The sequence below is a fragment of the Somniosus microcephalus genome, chromosome 9 (genome assembly GCF_052327205.1).
Source record: "Somniosus microcephalus isolate GS21.2 chromosome 9, FLI_Smic_1.0, whole genome shotgun sequence".
In the NCBI taxonomy this organism is placed as follows: domain Eukaryota; kingdom Metazoa; phylum Chordata; class Chondrichthyes; order Squaliformes; family Somniosidae; genus Somniosus; species Somniosus microcephalus.
In genome coordinates this window covers 60,624,681-60,649,716 of record NC_140995.1, presented here as the reverse complement: position 1 = coordinate 60,649,716, position 25,036 = coordinate 60,624,681, and the positions used below count along the sequence as shown (strand labels likewise).

At 46.8% G+C, this 25,036-nt stretch overlaps 1 protein-coding gene across 4 annotated transcripts in view; it reads right to left on the bottom strand.

Moving 5' to 3' along the window:
* LOC147112414 (frizzled-3) overlaps window positions 1-25,036 on the bottom strand; it is a 127,443-nt gene continuing 102,407 nt past the window's right edge. For 3 of the 4 annotated variants that reach the window (XM_085996645.1, XM_085996648.1, XM_085996647.1), the window contains 3 exons: window positions 18,079-18,227; window positions 15,991-16,224; window positions 1-4,258 (listed from right to left, as the gene is read on the bottom strand). In XM_085996645.1, the coding sequence (XP_085852771.1) occupies window positions 4,048-4,258; window positions 15,991-16,224; window positions 18,079-18,227 (594 nt within the window). In that variant the 3' untranslated portion in view covers window positions 1-4,047. Of the gene's footprint in view, window positions 4,259-14,836; window positions 16,225-18,078; window positions 18,228-25,036 lie in introns of those variants that run through there. The other variant, XM_085996649.1, reaches the window with a different exon arrangement.

The window sequence follows — 25,036 nt, the reverse complement described above, 5'->3', positions numbered from 1 at the left end:
TTTTAAAAAAAAGACAATTTTAATGCACTGTTCTGAAGCATCAACTTAGTGTACAAAAATTAAACACTGCAACAAAACGAGATTAAAAATTAAAATCCAACTATAACAAAAGGATAGATGATAGCACCCACACAAACACATATGGAAATCATGATTTCATTATTTTATTAAAAATCTACTGCTCTCTAAAAAGTCTAATTTACAACTACTACATTTCAACATCTATACACTCACAGTTAAAGTGCTAAAACTGATTAAAAAAAACTTAATAAAACTAAACAACTGAACACAATTCTCATGTAAACAAAAAGGTTCTTTATGGGGCAAGTGCAAGTTACAAGTTTTTTTTCTTTGCCATTTTAGTGTTGGACACAGGCCCAACAGGCCCCCACGTTGCTTCTGATGGTAAAGGCAATGGTGCTCAACAACTCGACACTCCTGTCAGAAGGAGCAACAGACTCCTAGAGCAGGCCTTTTGTTTGCTGCCTCCAACCAGTAAGGTGCTGGTGTGGCAGCACTCGTGTGTCGGCCCACCACTCTGTGACCAGATTGTGGGTGGGCTACCGGGCCAGTGGTGTGGCTTTAGCATAGCCGGCCTGTTACAACTGTTCTTGACATGGGGGGAAGCTTCGTGGCCAGATGGGTGCTTTGTGCTAACTGCACACACGCAAGATTGAGCACGAGCGGTAAGGGGCATCAGGCTTATGACTTCTGACAAAAACTGTACATGTGCAAATCTCACGAATGTGCAGTTCCTCACTGCTGCTGAATCAGCCTCGCAGAATGATCACGGTAGATGCAGCATAATCACTCAATGGCTTCCAATGGGAACTGCTGAGTAACAAAGGGGTAGAAGTTGGCACAGTTAGTTAATATCAGCCACTGCTTTCACCCCAAATCAACAACTAATCAGTGTCACCAAGCTCAGCAACAAGTGACATCATGAATAATGCAACAGCCTGTTTCAGTGCTTCACATTAATCTATTCAAGTGCAGCCATTAAAACTTGTCCAGAATATTTTACAATTACAAAATTACAATAAAGAAACAAAAATTCTCTCAATCCTCATTGGTCCCTTTTAACCATTCCAATTCTTTATAATGGCCCGATGTTGAAGTTCTATCCTGTCCCCTATAGTACCTTTGTGTTTACAAGCCTTACTTTAAAAGTAACGTGCCTTCACCTGTTAGGATTCAGTTTAAATGTTAATTTTTTTTTGGGGGGGGGGGGGGGGGGAAGGGGAGTGGAAGAATGAGTCATCCCCTCTTCCCTTCACAGCTTTCTGAAATAAACAATTTTCACTGCCCTAAATATTACGGAGGAAATAAAGATGTTGATATTTAGCCATTGCACCACAAGAATCACATGTGTACAGAGGGTGTGACCCCTGAAGGAAGCTGATGAATGTAGAGTCGACTTGAACAAAAAGCAGATGGGGTTGGACCATGCGTGAAGGAGGTCAGTGATGTGAGACAGGGAATGAATGGAAAGAGATTTTTTTTTTTTTTTTTTTTAAACTGAGTTCAAATTCTCAGACCGATTTGGTGGGACTTGAACTCTTGTTCTCTGGATTATTGGGTTTAAATTCTGTGTTTAATTAATCCCAGATAAAGGAAGACTTTTCAAAAGACAGAGACAGGCATTTGAATTTCAGATAGGCTGTGAACACAGTCTAGTTTGTTAGAGGGCCTTTGCTGAATGAAGTTAGGAATGCCGGGGAACAGTTAGGAAATCTCTTGTTCAATTAGAATAAGTGTTCTTTATTTTGCATCATTACTAGAGAGTTAAGTTACACCAATACGAGTAAATCTGATTATAATGGTCACCCGCTCCGTTCACCTTACTATGAAATGAATCAAGCTTCGCCTCATCCAGGGTTAACTCACCCACCTTGAGAGATGCGCAAGGAATACACGTGTGGGAGGCCCCACTATCTGGCCCAGGTCACAAAGGGATTATACCCCTGGGTTATCATGCAGGTAAATACAAGGCACCATGAGTCACTCACATAAAATTAAGGTGTTCAGACAGCTTAGAAAGAAAGACAGACTTGCATTTATATAGCGCTTTTCACAACCTCAGGACGCGCCAAAATGTTTTACAGCCAATGAAGTATTTTTGGAGTGTAGTCACTGTTGTAATGCAGGAAACACGGCAGCCAATTTGCACACAGCAAGCTCCCAGAAGCAGCAATGTGATAATGACCAGAAAATCTGTTTGTGATTTTGGTTGGGGGAGAAATATTGGCCAGGACTTCGAAATAGTGACGTGGGACCTTTTCTGTCCACCTGAGGGGGCAGACGGAGCTTCAGTTTAACATCTCATCTGAAAGGCGGCACCTCTGACAGTGCAGCACTCCGTCAGTACTGGCATTGGAGAGTCAGCCTAGATTGTGCTCAAGACTCTGGAGTGGGGCTTAAACCCACGACCTTCTGACTCAGAGGTAGGAGTGACACCACTGATCTGAACTGGAGTGTCTCAGAGGCCTTCATTGCCCTTTGTAACCAATAGAATACTAGGTGAATATTCCCGGTTGCAGAAGTAGTGTGGTATTTAATTACACACTAAGCACCTTTGTGAAAATACTGGCGAGTGTTTGTAAGCACCTATTTGGACTGTGGCTCAATTAAATGGTTGGCAGGAGAAAAAATTGTAGGACGTAAGAAACAACTTCCACTTCTTAAAATCCTGTTTCAGTTCATTCCAGACAAACTGCATGAAAATGTATTTCCGTTTGGATAGATACCAACGAAAGATCAGCAAGGGATTTTTTTGGTTGCAAACCAATAAATGAATAAAGCCAGAGTTGCTGCTACCTGGAGGTGCAGATTCCAGAGCAGTAGAATCCATTTGTCCAGATTGCTTTTTTTGAGAGGGTGGGGGGGGGTGGGTGCAGGTCATACTCGGGTCCCAAGAGTTACCAGGGATTACTGGAGCCATCGAGCTCCCCCAGTACCTGGTATAATTTACCATTCAGGTCAGTAAGCAATCTGCACTTAAAGTGTATGGACCATGTTACAGAACAACCTCCCCTCCTCCCCAGCATCATGCTCTCAATCTAAATACACACTTCAGGCCACAAATCAACCCACATCCCCCAACACCCACCCCAAGTGCAATGCACTCACTACTCAACAGAGAAATGCACCAGTGACAGACTAAACAGTCCATACAGCTGCCTGGTATGTTACTTGTCCTGCAGAACAGATATTAGACAGGGCACCGTGAGGTAGCATCGCCATGTCCCGACGTGAATAATGACTAAAGACCTTGCATCAGCCCCTTTACAAAACCTACCTCATTTCAAGTTAATGCAACATTTTTCTACACTTCACCACATCATTTGATCATCGCTTTCATACCATGGGTCCTGTTTCTAATAACAGGATTTAATCTCTTAGAGATGGGAGTCCTGAAAATGAACAGACGTGATATTAATGTCCTTGCCAACTCTGCCATAAACTTAATAAAAAATAGTTCCAAACAATGACCCTTTTGATCAACGTGTAGACCCAAGGACGATGTCGTCAGAGTCACATTCTGCACCAGAATCTCACCAGGAATGCAGATGTTCATTTAAAGACGTCACAGCAATGCTATAAAAAATGGAGGCTTTTAACGTCAAGGATCATCATCAACCTTGAAGAGGAATCCAAGCTTCCTACTCTGCCAGTTTTATGGAGTAGCCGGAACCGGCAGCAGAGTGTTGGGAATGAGACACCGAACTCAGGCAGCTTCTGAACTTCTTTCCCTTTCGCCTTTACACAGGCTGCAACAGTTGTGATGCTTCTGGACTTGTGTTTTTCCAAAGACTTTGTGCCACATTTGTGTCAGCAGCCATTTAAACCTCCTTGGCAGCACTAGTGGCACTGGATGAGTTTCCAATAAATGAGACCTATTACTTGTTTCTCTGTCGCTGACCTTTCAGAGTCGGTGAGGAAACGAGTTCCTCCTGTAAATGCTTTGTAAACAGCTGTGGCTTTACCTGTCCCCTGTTAAACCATGAACCAACCCCCTTTGCTTCGCCTTGGATGTAGAGGCTGTGATTAGGCACTCGTGCAGTCTTCCTCGATAACCCGGTTCATGCTGGTGCCGTGGGTGATGTGGGTTGCCGGATTGCTCAGGTCCCTGATGCTGCTTTGCCGGGACTGGTCGTTCAGGCGATGCAGGCTGCTTTGCCGGGACTGGTCGTTGAGCCGTGGAAGACTACCGTGCACCAACCGCTCATCCAGACCCCTGAAGCTGCACGGTGTGTATCTGATGAAAGAACAATGGCTGTATTTCCATTAACCATAACATAGCCAGCAGGTTAGTTCTGATGAAAGGTCATCGACCTGAAACGTTAACTCTATTTCTCTCTCCACAGATGCTGCCTGACCTGCTGAGTATTTCCAGCATTTTCTGTTTCTATTCTAGGTTAGTGCAAGGATTTACAACACACCCTGGGGCTGGGGGAGGTTTTAGATCAGGAATGTCGATCGAGTTGTGAGCACCACTAATGCAGAGCGGACCTGGGAGTGGAACAGCGAGTGCGGCAAGGCCTGACCAGAGCGGACCTGGGAGTGGAACAGCGAGCGCGGCGAATTTAAAAGGAGCAGCGAGGAGAGGCCCGACCAGAGCAGTCCTGGGAGTGGAACAGCGAGCGCGGCGAATTTAAAAGGAGCAGCGAGGCGAGGCCCGACCAGAGCGGACCTGGGAGTGGAACAGCGAGTGCGGCGAATTTAAAAGGAGCAGCGAGGCAAGGCTTACCAATTCAGCAGCGGGGGAGAGAGGTAAAAAGTAATCCAAGTGTGACGTCACCAGGAAGCAGGTAAGTGATTTGTTGGTGAGTATTGCTCTCTTTTTTAAACTTTAACTCCGTGGTTTATAGTTACTAAGGTCTCTCTGGTGTAGCGGGGACTGTTGGTAAACCATTTAACTGTAGTGTAATTAGTGGGATTCGTTGATTTAATTTAAATTCAATTAATTAAAGGGTAAATCATGGCAGGACAGCCCAGCCATGTGGTATGCTCCTCCTACGATATGTGGGAACTCAGGGACGGAAGTGTCCCTGACAACTACATGTGCAGGAAGTGCATCCAGCTGCAGCTACTGACAGACCGCATTGCGGCACTGGAGCTCCGATTGAATGAATACTGGAGCGTTCGCGATGCTCAGGACATCGTGAATAGCACGTTTACGGAGTTGGACACACCGCAGGTAGAGGTTGGACAAGAAGAAAGGGAATGGGTGACCAACAGGTGGAGTACTAGGCGCAGGCAGGTAGTGCAGGGGTCCCCTGTGGACATCCCCTCTCAAACAGATACACCACTTTGAGTGCTGTTGGGGGGGATGGCTTATCAGAGGAAAGCAGCAGCAGCCAACTTCCTGGCACCAGGGGCGGCTCTGCTGCACAGCATGGGAGGAAAAAGAGGGGTAGAGCAATAGTAATAGGGGATTCTATTGTAAGGGGAATAGATAGGCGTTTCTGCGGCCGCAAACGAGACTCCAGGATGGTGTGTTGCCTCCCTGGTGCAAGGGTCAAGGATTTCTCAGAGTGGCTGCAGAACATCTTGGAAGGGGAGGGTCAACAGCCAGTTGTCGTGGTGCAGCACGGTGGCATAGTGGTTAGCACTGTTGCCTCAGCGCCAGGGACCCGGGTTCGAATCCGGCCTCGGGTGACTGTCTGTGTGGAGTTTGCACATTCTCCCCGTGTTTGCGTGGGTTTCCTCCGGGTGCTCCGGTTTCCTCCCACAGTCCAAAGATGTGCGGGTTAGGTTGATTGGCCATGATAAATTGACCCTTAGTGTTAGGGGGATTAAATACGTGGGGTTACGGGGATAGGGCGGGATATGTGTCGGTGCAGGCTCGATGGGCCGAAATGGCCTCTATCTGCACTGTGGGGTTTCTGTGATTCTGTGATATAGGCACCAACGATATAGGTAAAAAGTGGGATGAGGTCCTAAAAGCAGAATATAGGGAGTTAGGAGGTAAATTAAAAAATAGGACCTCAAAGGTAGTAATCTCAGGATTGCTACCAGTGCCACGTGCTAGTCAGAGTAGAAATAGAAGGATATTTCAGATGAATACGTGGCTAGAGGGATGGTGCAAGGGGGAGGGATTCAAGTTCCTGGGACATTGGAACCGGTTCTGGGGGAGGTGGGACCAGTTCAAACCGGACGGTTTGCACCTGGGCAGGGCTGGAACCGATGACCTAGGGGGAGTGTTTGCTAGTGCTCTGTGGGAGGGTTTAAACTAAAATGGGAGGGGGTTGGGAACCTGAGCAGGGAGACAGAGGAAAGGGAAACAAGGATAAAAGCAAAAGATAGGAAGGAGAAAAACAAAAGTGGCAGAGAAATCAACGGTTTAAATCAAACGTGGCCATAGTAAATAATAATTCTAATAGGTCTAAGAGCGCTAAAAAAACAAGCCTGAAGGCTTTGTGTCTTAATGCGAGGAGCATTCGTAATAAGGTGGATGAATTGGCTGCGCAAATAGAGGTAAATGAATATGATTTGGTTGGGATTACGGAAACGTGGCTCAAGGATGGCCAAGACTGGGAACTCAACATCCAGGGGTATTCGATATTCAGGAAAGATAGGCAAAAAGGAAAGGGAGGTGGGGTAGCATTACTGGTTAAAGAAGGGATTAACACAATTGTAATGAAGGATATTAGCTCTCATGATGTGGAATCTGTATGGGTAGAATTGAGAAATACATAGAAACACAGAAGATAGGAGCAGGAGTAGGCCATTCGGCCCTTCGAGCCTGCTCCGCCATTCAATGAGATCATGGCTGATCATCCAAATTCAGTACCCTGTCCCTGCCTTCTCCCCATATCCCTTGATCCCATTAGCCTCAAGAAATATATCCAACTCTTTCTTGAATATATTTAATGAACTGGCCTCCACCGCCCTCTGTGGCAGAGAATTCCACAGGTTCACCACTCTCTGGGTGAAGAAATTCCTCCTCATTTCAGTCCTAAATGGCTTACCACTTATCCTTAGACTATGACCCCTGGTTCTGGACTCCCCGGCCATCCGAAACATCCTTCCTGCATCTAGTCTGTCCAGACCTGACAGAATTTTATAGGTTTCGATGAGATCCCCTCTCAATCTTCTAAACTCCAGTGAGTATAAGCCCAATCGACACAATCTCTCCTCATAAGTCATTCCTGCCATCCCAGGTATCAGCCTGGTGAATCTTCGCTGCACTCCCTCCATGGCAAGAACATCCTTCCTCAGGTAAGGTGACCAAAACTGCACACAATACTCAAGGTGCGGTCTCACCAAGGCCCTGTACAACTGTAGCAAGACATCCTTGTTCCTGTACTCGAACCCTCTTGCTACGAAGGCCAACATACCATTTGCCTTCTTAACCGCCTGCTGCACCTGCATGCTTACCTTCAGCGACTGGTGCACAATAACACCCAGGTCTCTTTGCACTTTCCCTTCTCCCAATCTATTGCCATTCAAATAATCTGCCTTCCTGTTTTTGCCACCAAAGTGGATAACCTCACATTTATCCACATTATAGTGCATTTGCCATGTTTCTGCCCAATCACCCAAATTGTCCAAATCGTACTGGAGTTTCACGACATCCTCCTCACAGCTTACCCTCCCACCCAGCTTTGTGTCGTCTGCAAATTTGGAGATATTACATCCAATTACCTCGTCCAGATCATGAATATATATTGTGAACAGCTGGGGTCCTAGGACCGATCCTTGCGGTACCCCACGAGTCACTGCCTGCCACTCGGAAAACGACCCGTTTATTCCAACTCTTTGCTTTCTGTCCGCCAACCAGTTCTCTATCCAAGTCAATACCTTGCCCCCAATCCCATGTGCCTTAATTTTGCACGCTAATCTCTTATGTGGGACCTTATCGAAAGCCTTCTGAAAGTCCAAATACACCACATCCACTGGTTCTCCCTTATCTATTTTACCAGTTACATCCTCAAATAATTCCAGTAGATTAGTCAAGCATGATTTACCTTTTGTAAATCCATGTTGACTTTGTCCGATCCTATCACTGCTTTCCAAGTGCTCTGCTATTACATCTTTTATAATAGACTCTAGCATTTTCCCCACTACCGATGTCAGGCTTACAGGTCGAAAATTCCCCGCTTTTTCTCTACCACCTTTTTTGAATAGTGGGGTAACATTAACTACCCTCCAATCCATGGGTACCATTCCAGAGTCTATCGAGTTCTGGAAGATGACCAGCAATGCATCTACTATCTCTGGGGCCACTTCCTTAAGTACCCTGGGATGTAGGCCATCAGGCCCTGGGGATTTATCGGCCTTCAGTCCCATCAATTTTCCTAACACCATTTCCCTACAAATACTGATTTCTTTCAGTTCCTCCCTTTCATCAGACCCTATGTTCCCCGGCATCTCTGGGAGGTTATTTGTGTCCTCCTTTGTGAAGACAGAACCAAAGTATGTATTTAGTTGGTCTGCCATTTCCTTGTTTCCCATTATAAATTCCCCTGATTCTGACTGTAAGGGACCTACGCTTGACTTCACCAATCTTTTTCTCTTCACATATCTATAAAAGCTTTTACAGTCAGTTTTTATGTTCCCAGCTAGCTTACTCTCATATTCTATTTTCCCTTTCTTAATTAATCCCTTTGTCCTCCTTTGTTGACTCCTAAACTGCTCCCAATCCTCAGGATTATTGCTTTTTCTAGCCAATTTATATGTCCTCTCCTTGGATCTTATGCTATCCCTAATTTCCCTTGTTAGCCACGGTTGAGTCACCTTTTTTGTTTTATTTTTATGCCAAACTGGGATGAACAAATTCTGCAGCTCATCCATTCGGTCTTTGAATGTTTGCCATTGCCTATCCACTGTCAACCCTTTGAGTGCCATTCCCCAATCAATCCTACCCAACTCGCTCCTCAGACCATCGTAGTTTTCTTTATTTAAATTGAGGACCCTAGTTTCTGAGTCAATTACTTCATTCTCCATCTTAATGAATGGCATATTGGTTAGCACTGTTGCCTCACAGCGCCAGGGACCCGGGTTCGAATCCAGCCTCGGGTGACTGTCTGTGTGGAGTTTGCACATTCTCCCCGTGTTTGCGTGGGTTCCCTCCGGGTGCTCCGGTTTCCTCCCACAGTCCAAAGATGTGCGGGTTAGGATGATTGGCTATGATAAATTGACCCTTAGTGTTAGGGGGATTAAATACGTGGGGTTACGGGGATAGGGTGGGATATGTGTTGGTGTAGGGGTTACGGGGATCGGGTGGGATATGTGTCGGTGCAGGCTCGATGGGCCGAAATGGCCTCTATCTGCACTGTGGGGTTTCTGTGATTCTGTGATTATGATCGTTCCGACCCAAGGGGCCTCGTACAACAAGATTGCTAATTAAGCCTTTCTCGTTACATAATACCCAGTCTAAGATGGCCTGATCTCTGGTTGGTTCCTCGACATATTGGTCCAGGAAACCATCCCGTAAACACTCCAGGAATTCCTCCTCCACAGCATTGTTACTAATTTGGTTGGCCAAATCTATATGTAGATTAAAGTCACCCATGATGACTGCTGTGCCCTTATTGCACGCTTCTTTAATTTCCCTTTTAATGCCATCCCCAACCTCCGCCATACTGTTTGAAGGTCCATATACCACTCCCACTAATGTTTTTCTCCCCTTAGTATTTCTCAATTCTACCCATACACATTCCACATCATCAGAGCTAATATCCTTCATTACAATTGTATTAATCCCTTCTTTAACCAGTAATGCTACCCCACCTCCCTTTCCTTTTTGCCTATCTTTCCTGAATATCGAATACCCCTGGATGTTGAGTTCCCAGTCTTGGCCATCCTTGAGCCACGGTTCCGTAATCCCAACCAAATCATATTCGTTTATCTCTATTTGCGCAGCCAATTCATCCACCTTATTACAAATGCTCCTCGCATTAAGACACAAAGCCTTCAGGCTTGTTTTTTTAACACTCTTAGACCTATTAGAATTATTTACTGTGGTCACGTTTGATTTAAACCGTTGATTTCTCTGACTGCCACTTTTGTTTTTCTCCTTCCTATCTTTTGCTTTTATCCCTGTTTTCCTTTCCTCTGTCTCCCTGCTCAGGTTCCCAACCCCCTGCCATTTTAGTTTAAACCCCCCCGAACAGCACTAGCAAACACTCCCCCCTAGGATATCGGTCCCGGCCCTGCCCAGGTGCAAACCGTCCCGTTTGTACTGGTCCCACCTCTCCCAGAACCGGTTCCAATGGCCAAGGAATTTGAATCCCTCCTCCTTGCACCATTCCTCTAGCCACGTATTCATTTGAAATATCCTCCTATTTCTACTCTGACTAGCACATGGCACTGGTAGCAATCCTGAGATTACTACCTTTGAGGTCCTATTTTTTAATTTACCTCCTAACTCCCTATATTCTGCTTTTAGGACCTCATCCAGTTTTTTTACCTATATCGTTGGTGCCTATGAGCACCACGACAACTGGCTGTTCGCCCTCCCCCTCCAAAATACTAAGGGGAAGAAAACGTTAGTGGAAGTGGTATATAGACCTCCAAACAGTAAGGCGGAGGTTGGGGATGGCATTAAAAGGGAAATTAAAGAAGCGTGCAATACGGGCACAGCAGTCATCATGGGTGACTTTAATCTACAGATAGATTGGGCTAACCAAATTAGTAACAATACTGTGGAGGAGGAATTCCTGGAGTGTTTACGGGATGGTTTCCTGGACCAATATGTCGAGGAACCAACCAGAGATCAAGCCATCTTAGACTGGGTATTATGTAACGAGAAAGGATTAATTAGCAATCTTGCTGTACAATGCCCCTTGGGTCGGAGCGATCATAATATGATCAAATTCTTCATTAAGATGGAGAATGAAGTAGTTGACTCAGAGACTAGGGTCCTCAATTTAAATAAAGGAAACTACGATGGTCTGAGGAGTGAGTTGGGTAGGACTGATTGGGGAATGTCACTCAAAGGGTTGACGGTGGACAGGTAATGGCAAACATTCAAAGACCGAATGGATGAACTACAGAATTTGTTCATCCCAGTTTGGCATAAAAATAAAAACAAAAAAGGTGACTCAACTGTGGTTAACAAGGGAAATTAGGGATAGCATAAGATCCAAGGAGAGGGCATATAAATTGGCCAGAAAAAGCAATAATCCTGAGGATTGGGAGCAGTTTAGGATTCAACAAAGGAGGACAAAGGGATTAATTAAGAAAGGGAAAATAGAATATGAGAGTAAGCTTTCAGGGAACATAAAAACTGACTGTAAAAGCTTTTATAGATATGTGAAGAGAAAAAGATTGGTGAAGTCAAGCGTAGGTCCCTTACAGTCAGAATCAGGGGAATTTATAATGGGGAACAAAGAAATGGCAGGCCAACTAAATACATATTTTGGTTCTGTCTTCACAAAGGAGGACACAAATAACCTCCCAGAGATGCCGGGGAACATCGGGTCTGATGAAAGGGTGGAACTGAAAGAAATCAGTATTTGCAGGGAAATGGTGTTAGGAAAATTGATGGGACTGAAGGCCGATAAATCCCCAGGGCCTGATAATCTACATCCTAGGGTACTTAAGGAAGTGGCCCTAGAGCTAGTAGATGCATTGCTGGTCATCTTCCAGAACTCGTTAAGACTCTGGAACAGTACCCATGGATTGGAGGGTAGCTAATGTTACCCCACTATTCAAAAAAGGTGGTAGAGAAAAAGCGGGGAATTATAGACCGGTAAGCCTGACATCGGTAGTGGGGAAAATGCTAGAGTCCATTATAAAAGATGTAATGGCAGTGCACTTGGAAAGCAGTGACAGGATCGGACAAAGTCAACATGGATTTACAAAAGGTAAATCATGCTTGACTAATCTACTGGAATTTTTTGAGGATGTAACTGGCAAAATAGATAAGGGAGAACCAGTGGATGTGGTGTATTTGGACTTTCAGAAGGCTTTCGATAAGGTCCCGCATAAGAAATTAGCGTGCAAAATTAAGGCACATGGGATTGGGGGCAAGGTATTGACTTGGATGGAGAACTGGTTGGCGGACAGAAAGCAAAGAGTTGGAATAAACGGGTCGTTTTCCGAGTGGCAGGCAGTGACTAGTGGGGTACCGCAAGGATCGGTCCTGGGACCACAGCTGTTCACAATATATATTAATGATCTGGACGAGGGAATTGGATGTAATATCTCCAAATTTGCAGACGAGACAAAGCTGGGTGGGAGGGTATGCTGTGAGGAGGATGTCGTGAAACTCCAGTACGATTTGGACAGGTTGGGTGATTGGGCAGAAACATGGCAAATGCACTATAATGTGGATAAATGTGAGGTTATCCACTTTGGTGTCAAAAACAGGAAGGCAGATTATTATTTGAATGGCAATAGATTGGGAGAAGGGGAAGTGCAAAGAGACCTGGGTGTTCTTGTGCGCCAGTCGCTGAAGGTAAGCATGCAGGTGCAGCAGGCGGTTAAGAAGGCAAATGGTATGTTGGCCTTCGTAGCAAGAGGGTTCGAGTACAGGAACAAGGATGTCTTGTTGCAGTTGTACAGGGCCTTGGTGAGGCCGCACCTTGAGTATTGTGTGCAGTTTTGGTCGCCTTATCTGAGGAAGGACGTTCTTGCCATGGAAGGAGTGCAGCGAAGATTCACCAGGCTGATACCTGGGATGGCAGGAATGACGTATGAGGAGAGATTGTGTCGATTGGGCTTATACTCACTGGAGTTTAGAAGATTGAGGGGGGATCTCATCGAAACCTATAAAATTGTCAGGCCTGGACAGACTAGATGCAGGAAGGATGTTTCTGATGGCCGGGGAGTCCAGAACCAGGAGTCATAGTCTAAGGATTAGGGGGAAGCCATTTAGGACTGAAATGAGGAGGAATTTCTTCATCCAGAGAGTGGTGAACCTGTGGAATTCTCTGCCACAGAGGGCGGTGGAGGCCAGTTCATTAAATATATTCAAGAAGGAGTTGGATATATTTCTTAAGGCTAAAGGGATATGGGGAGAAGGCAGGGACAGGGTACTGAATTTGTATTAACAGAAAATGCTGGAAAAACTCAGCAGGCCAGGCAACATCCGTGGAGAGAAATTACAGTTGACGTTTCGGGTCAAAACCCTTTTTCAAAACTGGAAAGGAAATAAAATAGATCGAAGGCAGGGCTGCGATAGAACAAAAGAAGTAAAGAGACATAAAGAGGTATTCAAAACCAGACGAGATGGTAATAGGACAGTGGAGACAAAAGACGGCTGTGAAGTGTACTGGCAGGATGAGAGACAGCTGCCACCTGGGAGAGAGAGAAAAAAAAAGGAAAGGGAGGGAAGACCCAAAACAAAGGGGTGGAAAAAAAATAAGTAAAAATGTAATAGGGGCCGAGGTTATGATCTAAAATTGTTGAACTCGATATTGAGTCCAGAAGGCTGCAAAGTGCCTAATCGGAAGATGCGGTGCTGTTCCTCAAGTTTACGTTGAGCTTCCGTGGAACAATACAAGAGGCCAAGGACGGTGAGGTCCGAGTGGGAATGGAGCGGTGAATTAAAATGACAGGTGACCGGAAGCTCAGGGTCACCCTTACGGACTGAACAGAGGTGTTCCGCAAAGCGGTCACCCAATCTGCGTTTGGTCTCCCCAATGTAGAGGAGACCGCATCGTCAGCAGCGAATACAGTATACTAGATTGCAAGAAGTACAAGTAAATCGCTGTTTCACCTGGAAGGGGTGTTTGGGGCCCTGGACAGTGGGAAGGGGGGGGGGGGGGGGCGGGGAGGTATAGGGGCAGGTGTTACATCTCCTGCGCTTGCACGGGAAGGTGCCAGGCGAAGGGGAAGGGCTGTTGGGGGTGATAGAGGAGTGGACTAGGGTGTCTCGGAGGGAGCGGTCCCTACGGAATGCTGAAAGGGGAGGGGAGGGGAAGATGCGTTTGGTGGTGGGATCACTTTGGAGGTAGCGGAAATGCCGGAGGATGATCCGTTGAATGTGGAGGCTGGTGGGGTGAAAGGTGAGGACAAGGATACACTGATGACTGTATCGGTGCCGTTTCCTGCTCTCGCTCCGAACTAGACAATTTCATTCACTTTGCCTCCAATTTCCACCCTTCCCTCACCTTCACATGGTCCATCTCTGACTCTTCCCTTCCTCGACTTCTCCGTCTCCATCTCTGGGGATAGGTTATCGACCAATATTCACTACAAGCCCACAGACTCCCACAGCTACCTGGACTACACTTCCTCCCACCCCGCCTCCTGTAAGGACTCTATTCCATTCTCCCAGTTTCTCCGTCTCTGCCATTTCTGCTCCGACGATGCCACCTTCCACACCAGTGCTTCCGACATGTCTTCCTTTTTCCGCAACCGAGGATTCCCCTCTACCGTGGTTGACACGGCCCTCGACCGTGTCCGTTCTATCTCCCGCACTTCTGCCCTCACCCCTGCCCCTCCCTCCCGGAACCACGATAGGGTTCCCCTTGTCCTCACCTTTCACCCCACCAGCCTCCACATTCAACGGATCATCCTCCGCCATTTCCGCTACCTCCAAAGTGCAATGTCCGTACGTGCACGGGCTGCTGCATAGCTGCAAGAGGTGCTGAGGACAAGTGTAGCATCCCCAGCATGGACCAACTGACATCAGGGATGGACTTTCCTGATCTGATCAACTGTTCACTGAGCAAAATGGCTGAACCACTGAGGCAGGTTGGGGTTGAGATTGTGGGGGGGGGGGGGGGGGCGTGGTTGGTGGTGGAAGGAGATGAGGAGTCACTGAACCCTGGCTCTCCAAAGTGCAATGCTTCTCCATTTAAACAACACAAACTCTATCATTGGGGGCACCCTCTCACCCTCACTGCAGCTCAGTCTACTGCTCGCTGTGAGAATCTCGCCAACAATGCTGCTTTATCAGCTAATCCATTACATTAATCACTACTGGAATATCTTTCAATCGACACTTATAAATAGATGCAGTAGCCAGGTTTGGTAACTTTGTAAATAGATTTAATAACAAGTTTAAAATACAGGGAGAATTTAATTAACAATCCCATCTGAACATTGCACAGACATAACTGAACCTGGATTTAAATGCAATAAAGCAATTGCACAGGTAACTCAGAATAATATTATAGTTTTACAAAGTATTTACAGCACAGAAACAGGCCATTCGGCCCAACTGGACTATGCCGGTGTTTATGCTCCACACGAGCCTCCTCCCTCCCATCAACATATCCTTCTATTCCTTTCTCCCTCATGTGTTTATCTAGCTTCACCATAAATGCAACTATGCAGTTCGCCTTGAACTACTCCCTGTGATCGCAAATTCTGCATTCTAACCACTCTCTGCGTAAAGAAGTTTCTCCTGAATTTCCTATTGAATTTATTAGTGACTACCTAATATTTATGGCCTCAAGTTCTGGTCTCCCCCATAAGTGGAAACATCTTCTCTATGTCTACCCCATCAAACCCTTTCATAATTTTAAAGACCTCCATCAGGTCACCCCTCAGTCTTCTCTAGAGAAAAGAGCCCCAGCCTGTTCAATCTTCCCTGGTAGGTATAACCTCATATGCCTGGTATCCTTCAAATTACACAGGGGTAAGTGACACATTGTCAGTGACTCTGCACCTTTTCCACTCCCACCCTGGTATACCTGTGATCCCTTCTATCTGTACACACGTCTACTTCTCTGGATGGATGCTGACAGTTAAGCATTACGAAGCTTCTTAATTGAAATTCACATCTCTGCCCATTCTGCATTTGAGATGCCGCCTGCCCTTAATATCACGCCGAAACCAGAGCTCCCCATGTGGCCCACACCCAACACAGCCCATTGTCGCTCTGACCCCTTCCTCTTAACCTTTATACCTGAATATCAAAAATCAAATGATACAAATGAATGGTTTAACCAGACAATGTTTAATCCAACATTAGTTATTTAATAAGATAATCCAGACTTATTGACCAGTTGCTTATCTGATACTTTCATTTTAAGTCAGCCTTTCCCGTGTGGTTTGCTGTGGTGTTTCTGCGGTAGTTTAGCTCACCTGCCATCCCGTGACCTGTGCAGGCTGCCGTGGTAACTGCTGAGTTTGCTGTGGACACTGCCTGCCTTGCTCCTCTGGTCGTCCATGATGGCAAGCTGCTGGGAGGAGGCGTGAGTGGACGTTCCTTGGGTGGAGGTGCCTCTGGATTTGCGGATGATGGGGGTGTTGGGGTCTCTCAGCAGCGACTGTGCAAACTCGGGTTCCTGCAGAACTTGGCGGCTCTCATTTACGGAACTAAAAGGAGAACGGCAGGAAATTGGAGTCAATCATGGAACCCAGTTAAAGAGAAGACAATTTTCGGGGCAACTATTGACTTTCAGTAAACACCTCGAGGAGCAGAATGGCCTCCTCCTATTCCTATTTTCAAGGCTCCCCCTGTGGAGTGAACTTACTTCTCAGTGCAGGATAAAAACGCAGGAACCTTTTGAATGAATGATGGTCTTTAAGTGTAATAAGCCCATCCCTTTCTCAGATGAACAACACCTACTCACAGTCTCATCATGTCCCTCAATCCGGTCCATTAACTCTTAACCCCCATGTGATCGTGACCCCAGGCTGCAGAATCTCTTCGAACCACCCTCCCACCCCAAACTTCCTATCACTGACACATGAAAATTCGGAGCGCCGCGCGCGGGAGGGTGACCGAGCGCCGTGTTCGGGAGGGCGACAGTGCTGATGGCGATATTGAGGACACTGACTCAATGGGCCCACTTATTGACCCTGCGTGAGATGTGTTAAAAGTAGTAAAATTTCACCCGTGTGTGTTAATTCATCAGTTCAGATTTTTAAAGTGTTGTTAATCGGACACATGAAGGTGCTGTGTATTTCCAACATTTTCAGTGGGTAGCTCTCTCGCCTAGAGTCAGAAGGTTGTGGGTTCAAATCCCACTCCAGGCACCTGAGCTATAATCAACACTGACACTCAGTGAACTACGGAGGGAGTGCTGCACTGTCGGAGGTGCAGTCTTTCGGATGTGATGTTAAACCGAGGCCCCATCTGCCCCCTCAAGTGGACACAAGATCCCACGGCACCATTCGAAGGAGAGCAAGGTAGTTCCCATGAATCAGAGCTGAATGTTCAACCCAATGACTAGAGGTACAAAATTCACTAAGCCACATACGTCTTCACACCATGAATAGGTTTTAATGATTTTTCTGATTTATTACATTAGAAATGTTTTCATACTTTTGAATCATTCACAGTCAAAAGTTTTGGCCAATTACTTTTAATTTCCACCCTCTTCGCCAGGAACATCTCAACCAGAAGGGAGTATATACCGGGTATAAAAGGGTAATTCCCAACTGTAGAAACCACACTGGCAAGAAAATACTTCAGAAAGTCAGGTGGAGCCCGAACTTCCCACGGTCAACAAGGCTCTCTGGAGAGTGGGCTGGTTGGATAATTAACTTTACCGTCCCTCCCCCCACCCCTCGTCTGGGGTTTATTGTCCAAGGTTCAACTCCTCTAGCCTTTGATAGAGTTCAGCTATGAAAAGAAGTACAGTGTCTGCATCGAGGCATTATTTACATGCAATTATTCATCATTCATAGTGGTTCCTGTGCACTTGAGTCATTCCTGATCAGAAATGTCACACACCAATTAGAATGTGGTTTTACTTTAAAACCACAGGAACCAATGCAGTGAACTAGCCATGAGTTACAGCTGGAGCAGCTGTACTGGAATTGGAGCCACACATGGTCACTAGAGTTAGTGCCGCCATTCCAATAAAGGAGCTGTGTTAGATGCACGACACTTGTTCACTCACTGTGCTCGCACATAGCCCAGTGGGCAGCTGGAGCAGGGCTGATACTTGCCCAAGTCCAAGAGTTGGCTCTCTGCGATAGGAATGAGGCAGCAAAACCCAAAAAATAAAAAGGAGACAAAACAACTTACCCAGCTCCCTTGCCTGTTCTCCCACCAGCTCCCCCCCATTCCCTCCCACCCACACACAAGATGCAGCTTTACTTGTGGACATCAGTGTTCCTTTCTGTTCACTGACTCTGATGCAGTTTTTCCCTGCATCCTACAGAAAGTATGAAGATGTAATGTGACGTAATTGCACGGCAAGTGAAGGAGGGCGCACTCACTCTTTCTTCTTGCGTCCATGGAAGAAGCTGGCCCATTCAAAGCAGGTCTTCTTACTGCCAACCCAGAACACGGAGGGTATCCCGACCACCAGAGCCATCAGGTACTTCATGAGGAAAAGTATAAGATCGGGACGGCTTACCTGGGTTACCTAGTGAGAGACGAGGATAATTTAACAACACATGGAACATCAAAAATACCAAGAACAACAGTGTCGGTGTATTGTGGAATTTTACAACCAACTCATTCGGGTTGGATTCATTTTGTTCACATCTCAATCATTAATTTGCCTTTCCTCTCCACAGGCGCGGACTGACTGCGCAACCCACCACATACCACCGTGTCCCACCCTCTGTACCGTGCCGAGTCATACCCTCCCCCTCCACTGTGCATTTAGCCATTGAGCCTTTGAGGGAGCATTGTCCTCTATTCACCAATTTTAGCAAAAAAATGCACAATTAAAGTTTTTTTTTTAAACTTTGTTTTTGTTAAAATCAGTGAATAGAGGAAAGTACAGTCCTTGATCACTTAATGAATGGTTAGTTTCTATTCATTATGTATATTAACTTACCAAATTCACATGACACTGCACGGGAGATGGGGAAAAGTGACAACGACTCAGAAACCTCAGCATTAACTGAGGACTTCATTTTGTGTACAAAATAAATGCAAACTTCTTCTGCCTGCAGAGAACAAGCTTCAGGCCTCTCGCCTCTTCTCCTTGCTGCCAATGGCAATCGTTGCTTTGACCATACAATTACTGATACAAAACTCACTATAATCAGTTACCAACATACTGCTGTCTGAAGAACATTTACTCAAAGTGGACCCAGCATCAATGAAAAACACATCAACCCACAATTGTCCGATTAATTCAGCAACTGTCCAGACCTCCTTGTACACTGCCCACATAACTCAGATAAACCAATCACCTGTAATTCTAGTATTTACTATAAGCAGCTGTTTGTATAATGACAAGCTGAAAAAAGGGCAACTGCCTTCTGCCTCAGGAAATCAGTGGGGGGGGGGGGGTGGAGGGAAAGGAATTATGGAGGAACATGCCAACAGTACGCTAAGCCCCACAGCAGAAGCAAACTCCATTCAGGTTATACCTGGCCCTTAGGCTCATATTAAAACACTCCAATGACACCACTGGGTACACGCTTGCCTCAAACCAGCAAGCTGCAGGAACCATATCCAATTATTTTTGTCCTGAACAACTTCACCAGTCTGTACCTAATAATTCAGGAGTTTACAGATGTTAATGCAGGTTTATCAAACTGTAGCAGCCTTTAGTTCTATCTGTGCTTCTAACTGCAGCAATGTGGAGCCCGCAGATTAAACAAATCCTCTTATTTCTCTGCAACGTAACCCTGGTACGTACTGAATACGAAAGGCTCTGTATAAATACGTGCTTGTATTATAAGGTGTAGAGCTTCTTTAATTCAAACCACAATCAAGTTCTGAGTGAGGAAACTTGATATGCAGAGAATTACTGAACTAGAAAGAAAAACAATAATGAAACGGGACGGACCACTTGGCATTGATCTAGGCATCGGATTCGGACACGACAACGGCATACCCTTTCAAAGTCCTCCTCACTAACATCTGGGGACTTGTGCCAACATTGCGAGAGCTGTCCCACAGACTAGTCAAGCAACAGCCTGACATAGTCATACTCACAGAATCATACCTTTCAGCCAATGTCCCAGACTCCTCCATCACCATCCCTGGGTATGTCCTGTCCCACCGGCATGACAGACCCACCAGAGGTACACTGGCTGGGGGGGAGTGGCCCTGGGAGTCCTCAACATTGACTCCGGACCCTATGAAGTCTCATGGCATCAGGTCAAACATGGTCAAGGAAACCTCCTGCTGATTACCACCTAATGCCCTCCCTCAGCTGATGAATTAGTACGCCTCCATGTTGAATACCACTTGGAAGAAGCACTGAGGGTAGCAAGGACACAGAATGTACTCTGGGTGGGGGACTTCAATGTCCATCACCAAGAGTGGCTCGGTAGCACCACTACTGACCGAGCTGGTTAAGTCCTGAAGGACATAGTTGCCAGACTGGTCCTGCGGCAAATGGTGATAGAACCAACACGAGGGAAAAACCTACTTGACCTCGTCCTTACCAATCTACCGGTCACAGATGCATCTGTCCATGACAGCATGGGCAGAGGACCTCCAGACAGTCCTTGGAGACCAAGTCTTGTCTTCACACCTCCCAAACCTATAAAGGACAACCATACGGACTGCAGCAGTTCAAGGTGCTGCACCACCACCTTCTCAAGGGCAATTAGGGATGGGCAATAAATGCGGGCCTCGCCAGCGACGCCTACATTCCAAGAATTAATTTTTAAAAACAGGCAGAAGTGGAGAAAGGAAAAATAAATTAAACAAAGAGGCAGTGACAACATGCCCCCCTTAAAAATACCTCCATGCTCAAGTCTGGCTGTATAAAGAACTCTATTTGAAAGCCTACGGGGAAGATGAACAAAGGAGATGTATTCTCATTACGCTATGGAATGTATTCGGTTTAAGGGCGTTTTTAAAATAGCGAGAGACAGAGTGCAATTCAGACCTGTCAAAATAATCTGCACTAAAATATCCAGTGACGGGCAGTGATATTAATTGCAGCCGCCTAACTCACTCAGCACAAGACGCATCAGTGAACCGCATCCTTCACTTTGCAACGGTCTCTGCTTCTACAAAGCTCAGAGAGCTCACATTGGCAGGTGCACATTTAAAATACGGTAGACTACCCTTTATCCGAACTTCCGAAAACTAAAACCCTCTAAAAACCGAAGGTTTTTTCGGTCAGCGTAAGTCGTGCGCACGACATGACGAGAGTGGCGCACGACCCCCCGCGGACCCCGACCGACCCACGCTGAGCAGAGGGTCAGCGTAAGTCGTGCGCACGACCCCCCGCGGAACCACCTGACTCTCTTCCAAAGGCTCGAAAGCAACGAGAGCTCTGAGCCCGCGGCGGTGCCGGCCCCTGTTCTGACCGAGCACGACGACCTGTTGGTGGAAATGCGGAACTTCATTGCATTCCAGGCTAGCAGCGACGGACAAGCCACGACTGCGGACCCCCCCCGCGGACCCCCGCCGACCCCGAACCCCCCGCGGACCCCCGCCGACCCACCTTCCGAAATCCGAAATTTTCCGAAAACCAAAACACGGCTGGTCCCGAGGTTTTCGGATAAAGGATAGTCTACCCTGTACATACAGCAAAGCAAAAACAACTCACCACCAGTACAATGGCATTGTTAGACTGAGCGGGAATACGAAGGTTACCTTAAGGCCATTCATTCTTTGGGGGCAACCTCCACACACCGTTGGGAGTGGGCCAACACTAGGACATGTTCACTGGGATTAATCACCTAACTGATGACCTCCCTTTAAGGTGTTTATAAATGTTATGACAGGTCATCAACCCTGCTCCTGCACAGTGCAAAGAGCACCAGTTTATTAACTGAAGGATTATCTGGAAAATGAAAGGTGTTATTTAGTTGTATGCCTCACCAATAATCAACACCTATTTTCCAGGTAAGCACCTTCTGATGGGTGGTAGTGCAATGGGTGAAGGATGTCTTATCTGATGAATAAAGATAAGCTGACAAGGTAAGTAATCTACTCTTCTTTCTTCACGCATTGTTGAAGATAGACCGAGTTGTACCTCGGGGGGAGCGGGTGTCATCGCATGACAAGAGAAGTATTACACGAGACATGCGCTGGTTCTACAGGTTGTTTAAGAGTAGGGTTGGTGCAGCTGGCTGCAAGCTGACTGTGAAACTGCCAAGACTCGCCAACATTGCCAGCCTAAAGGCCTTCAGCCAGTGGCACCAGACCTGGAAACTGCCAGCACCAGTGCAGGATAGCAAAATACTGCACATGCTGGAAATCCGAAATAACAACAGAAAATGCTGGAAAAACTCAGCAGGCCAGGCAACATCCATGGAGAGAAATTAGAGTCGACGTTTCGGGTCTAACCCTTTTTCAAAACTGGAAAGGAAATGAAACAGATCGAAAGGCAGGGCTGGGACAGAACAAAAGAAGTGAAGAGACATTAAGAGGTATTCAAAACGAGACGAGATGGTAATAGGACTAGTGGAGACAAAAGACGGCTCTAGATTAGGTGTGAAATGGTCTGGCAGAATGAGAGACAGCTGCCATGTGGGAGAGAGAAAAAAAAGGGGTGGGGGAAAGGGAGAAACCGCAAAGGGGTGGATAAAAAATATAAGTAAAAATGTAATAGGGGCCGAGGTTATGATCTGAAATTGTTGAACTCAATATCGAGTCCGGAAGGCTGCAAAATGCCTAATCGGAAGATGAGGTGCTGTTCCTCGAGTTTACGTTGAGCTTCCGTGGAACAATACAAGAGGCCAAGGACGGTGAGGTCCGAGTGGGAATGGAGCGGTGAATTAAAATGACAGGCGACCGGAAGCTCAGGGTCACCCTTACGGACTGAACGGAGGTGTTCCGCAAAGCGGTCACCCAATCTGCATTTGGTCTCCCCAATGTAGAGGAGGTCGCATCGTGAGCAGCGAATACAGTATACTAGATTGCAAGAAGTACAAGTAAATCGCTGTTTCACCTGGAAGGGGTGTTTGTGGCCCTGGACAGTGGGAAGGGGGGGGGGGGGGGGGGAGGTATAGGGGCAGGTGTTACATCTCCTGCACTTGCACGGGAAGGTGCCAGGGGAAGGGGTGCTGGGGGTGATAGAGAAGTGGACTAGGGTGTCTCGGAGGGAGCGATCCCTACGGAATGCTGAAAGGGGAGGGGAGGGGAAGATGCGTTTGGTGGTGGGATCACTTTGGAGGTAGCGGAAATGGCGGAGGATGATCCGTTGAACGTGGAGGCTGGTGGGGTGAAAGGCGAGGACAAGGGGAACCCTATCGTGGTTCCGGGAGGGAGGGGCAGGGGTGAGGGCAGAAGTGCGGGAGATAGAACGGACACAGTCGAGGGCCGTGTCAACCACAGTAGAGGAGAATCCTCAGTTGAGGAAAAAGGAAGACATGTCGGAAGCACTGGTGTGGAAGGTGGCATCTTCGGAGCAGATGCGGCGGAGACGGAGAAACTGGGAGAATGGAAGAGAGTCCTTACAGGAGGCAGGGTGGGAGGAAGTGTAGTCCAGGTAGCTGTGGGAGTCAGTGGGCTTGTAGTGAATATTGGTCAATAACCTATCCCCAGAGATGGAGACGGAGAAGTCGAGGAAGGGAAGAGTCAGAGATGGACCATGTAAAGGTGAGGGAAGGGTGGAAATTGGAGGCAAAGTGAATGAAATTGTCAAGTTCAGGGCGAGAGCAGGAAACGGCACCGATAGTCATCAATGTATCGGAAAAAGAGGTGAGGGAGGGGACCTGAGTAGGACTGGAACAAAGATTGTTCCACATATCCCACGAAAAGGCAGGCATAGCTAGGACCCATGCGGGTACCCATAGCAACACCTTTGATTTGGAGGAAATGAGTGGAGTTAAAGGAGAAGTTGTTCAATGTGAGAACAAGTTCAGCCAGGCGGAGGAGGGTAGTGGTGGATGGGGACTGGTCGGGCCTCTGTTCAAGGAAGAAGCGGAGCGCCCTCAGGCCATCCTGGTGGGGGATGGAGGTGTAGAGGGATTGTACGGCCATGGTGAAAAGGAAGCGGTTGGGGTCAGGAAACTGGAAATTGTTAAAGTGGCGGAGGGCGTCCGAAGAGTCGCGGATGTAGGTGGGAAGAGACTGGACAAGGGGAGAAAAGATAGAGTCAAGATAGGAAGAGATAAGTTCCGTGGGGCAAGAACAGGCTGAAACGATGGGTCTACCAGGGCAGTCCTGTTTGTGGATCTTGGGAAGGAGGTAGAAGCGGGCTGTCCTGTTTGTGGATCTTGCACCAGTGCAGGTCTCCTGCAGTGTGAAAGCAGCTACACACCAAGACAGCACTGAGTACTGGTGTTACGTTTGGATTACTGCGAGTTGCTGCTTCGCATATACGGTCAATAAAATTGGTTTCTCAGATGCCCACAGGGGAGGGCCCTTGTCCATTCCTGCCACAGAGGTGGTGATAAAGCATTAATTCCGCACACTTGGCAAGCCCTGCTCAAGCCATATGCATCAAGGCCTTAGGCTGTAAAACAATTGACAAGATTGCCAGAGAGAGATAGTGTGGACCCTGTAATATACATCACTGCAGGAATCCACACAATGGAACTGCCCTGTCAATGGGGGAGGGGAGGGAGGTATAAAAGGAACAGGTAATCATTTCTTGACCAAAATGAAAGTGGGATACAACTTTTGGCTAGAAACTATACTCAATCAGCATGCCAAATTAGGTGGAACCAACTGACAACCACTAACCCTGAAAACAGATACCAAGTGTAATCTTCCATGACAAGACATGAAAGACCCAAATAGCAGTGATACTGACCTGGGTTTCAACCTCTCGTTAACAAGATGTTGCATACATTCAAGAGCAAATGGTAACTACAGGAGAGACGAGACCCACGGCCCACTGAACAATCTTGGTCCACTTTTGGTTATAAGGCTGATTAGTAGATAATGTTTTGGAAACTAGTTGCGAATCTACGAGTACTGGTATATGCCTTGGTTTTGGTGGCCGTGCTCAGTCAATAGTCGGCTGTTAAACAGAAGCTGGCTGAATTCAGATGAAGGATCCAACCTGACAGCAGAGGTTCCTGGTGTGAGATAGTGAGTACGAGAGGTCAGTAAGGCAGTACCACAATCACCTTTGGTTCCTCAGCTTTATTTGCCAATACAGAAGGTACAAAAACTGTAGAGAAATGGCCACTTCCAAGAAAAGGAAACACTCTCCACTCACTGCACTGCTTTTATCCCCCCACTCCTTTGCCTCCTCCCCCAACTCTCCCCTCACTCCCTTGCCTCCTCCAACTCTCCCCTCACTCCCTTGCCTCCTCCAACTCTCCCCTCACTCCCCTGCCTCCTCCCCCAACTCCC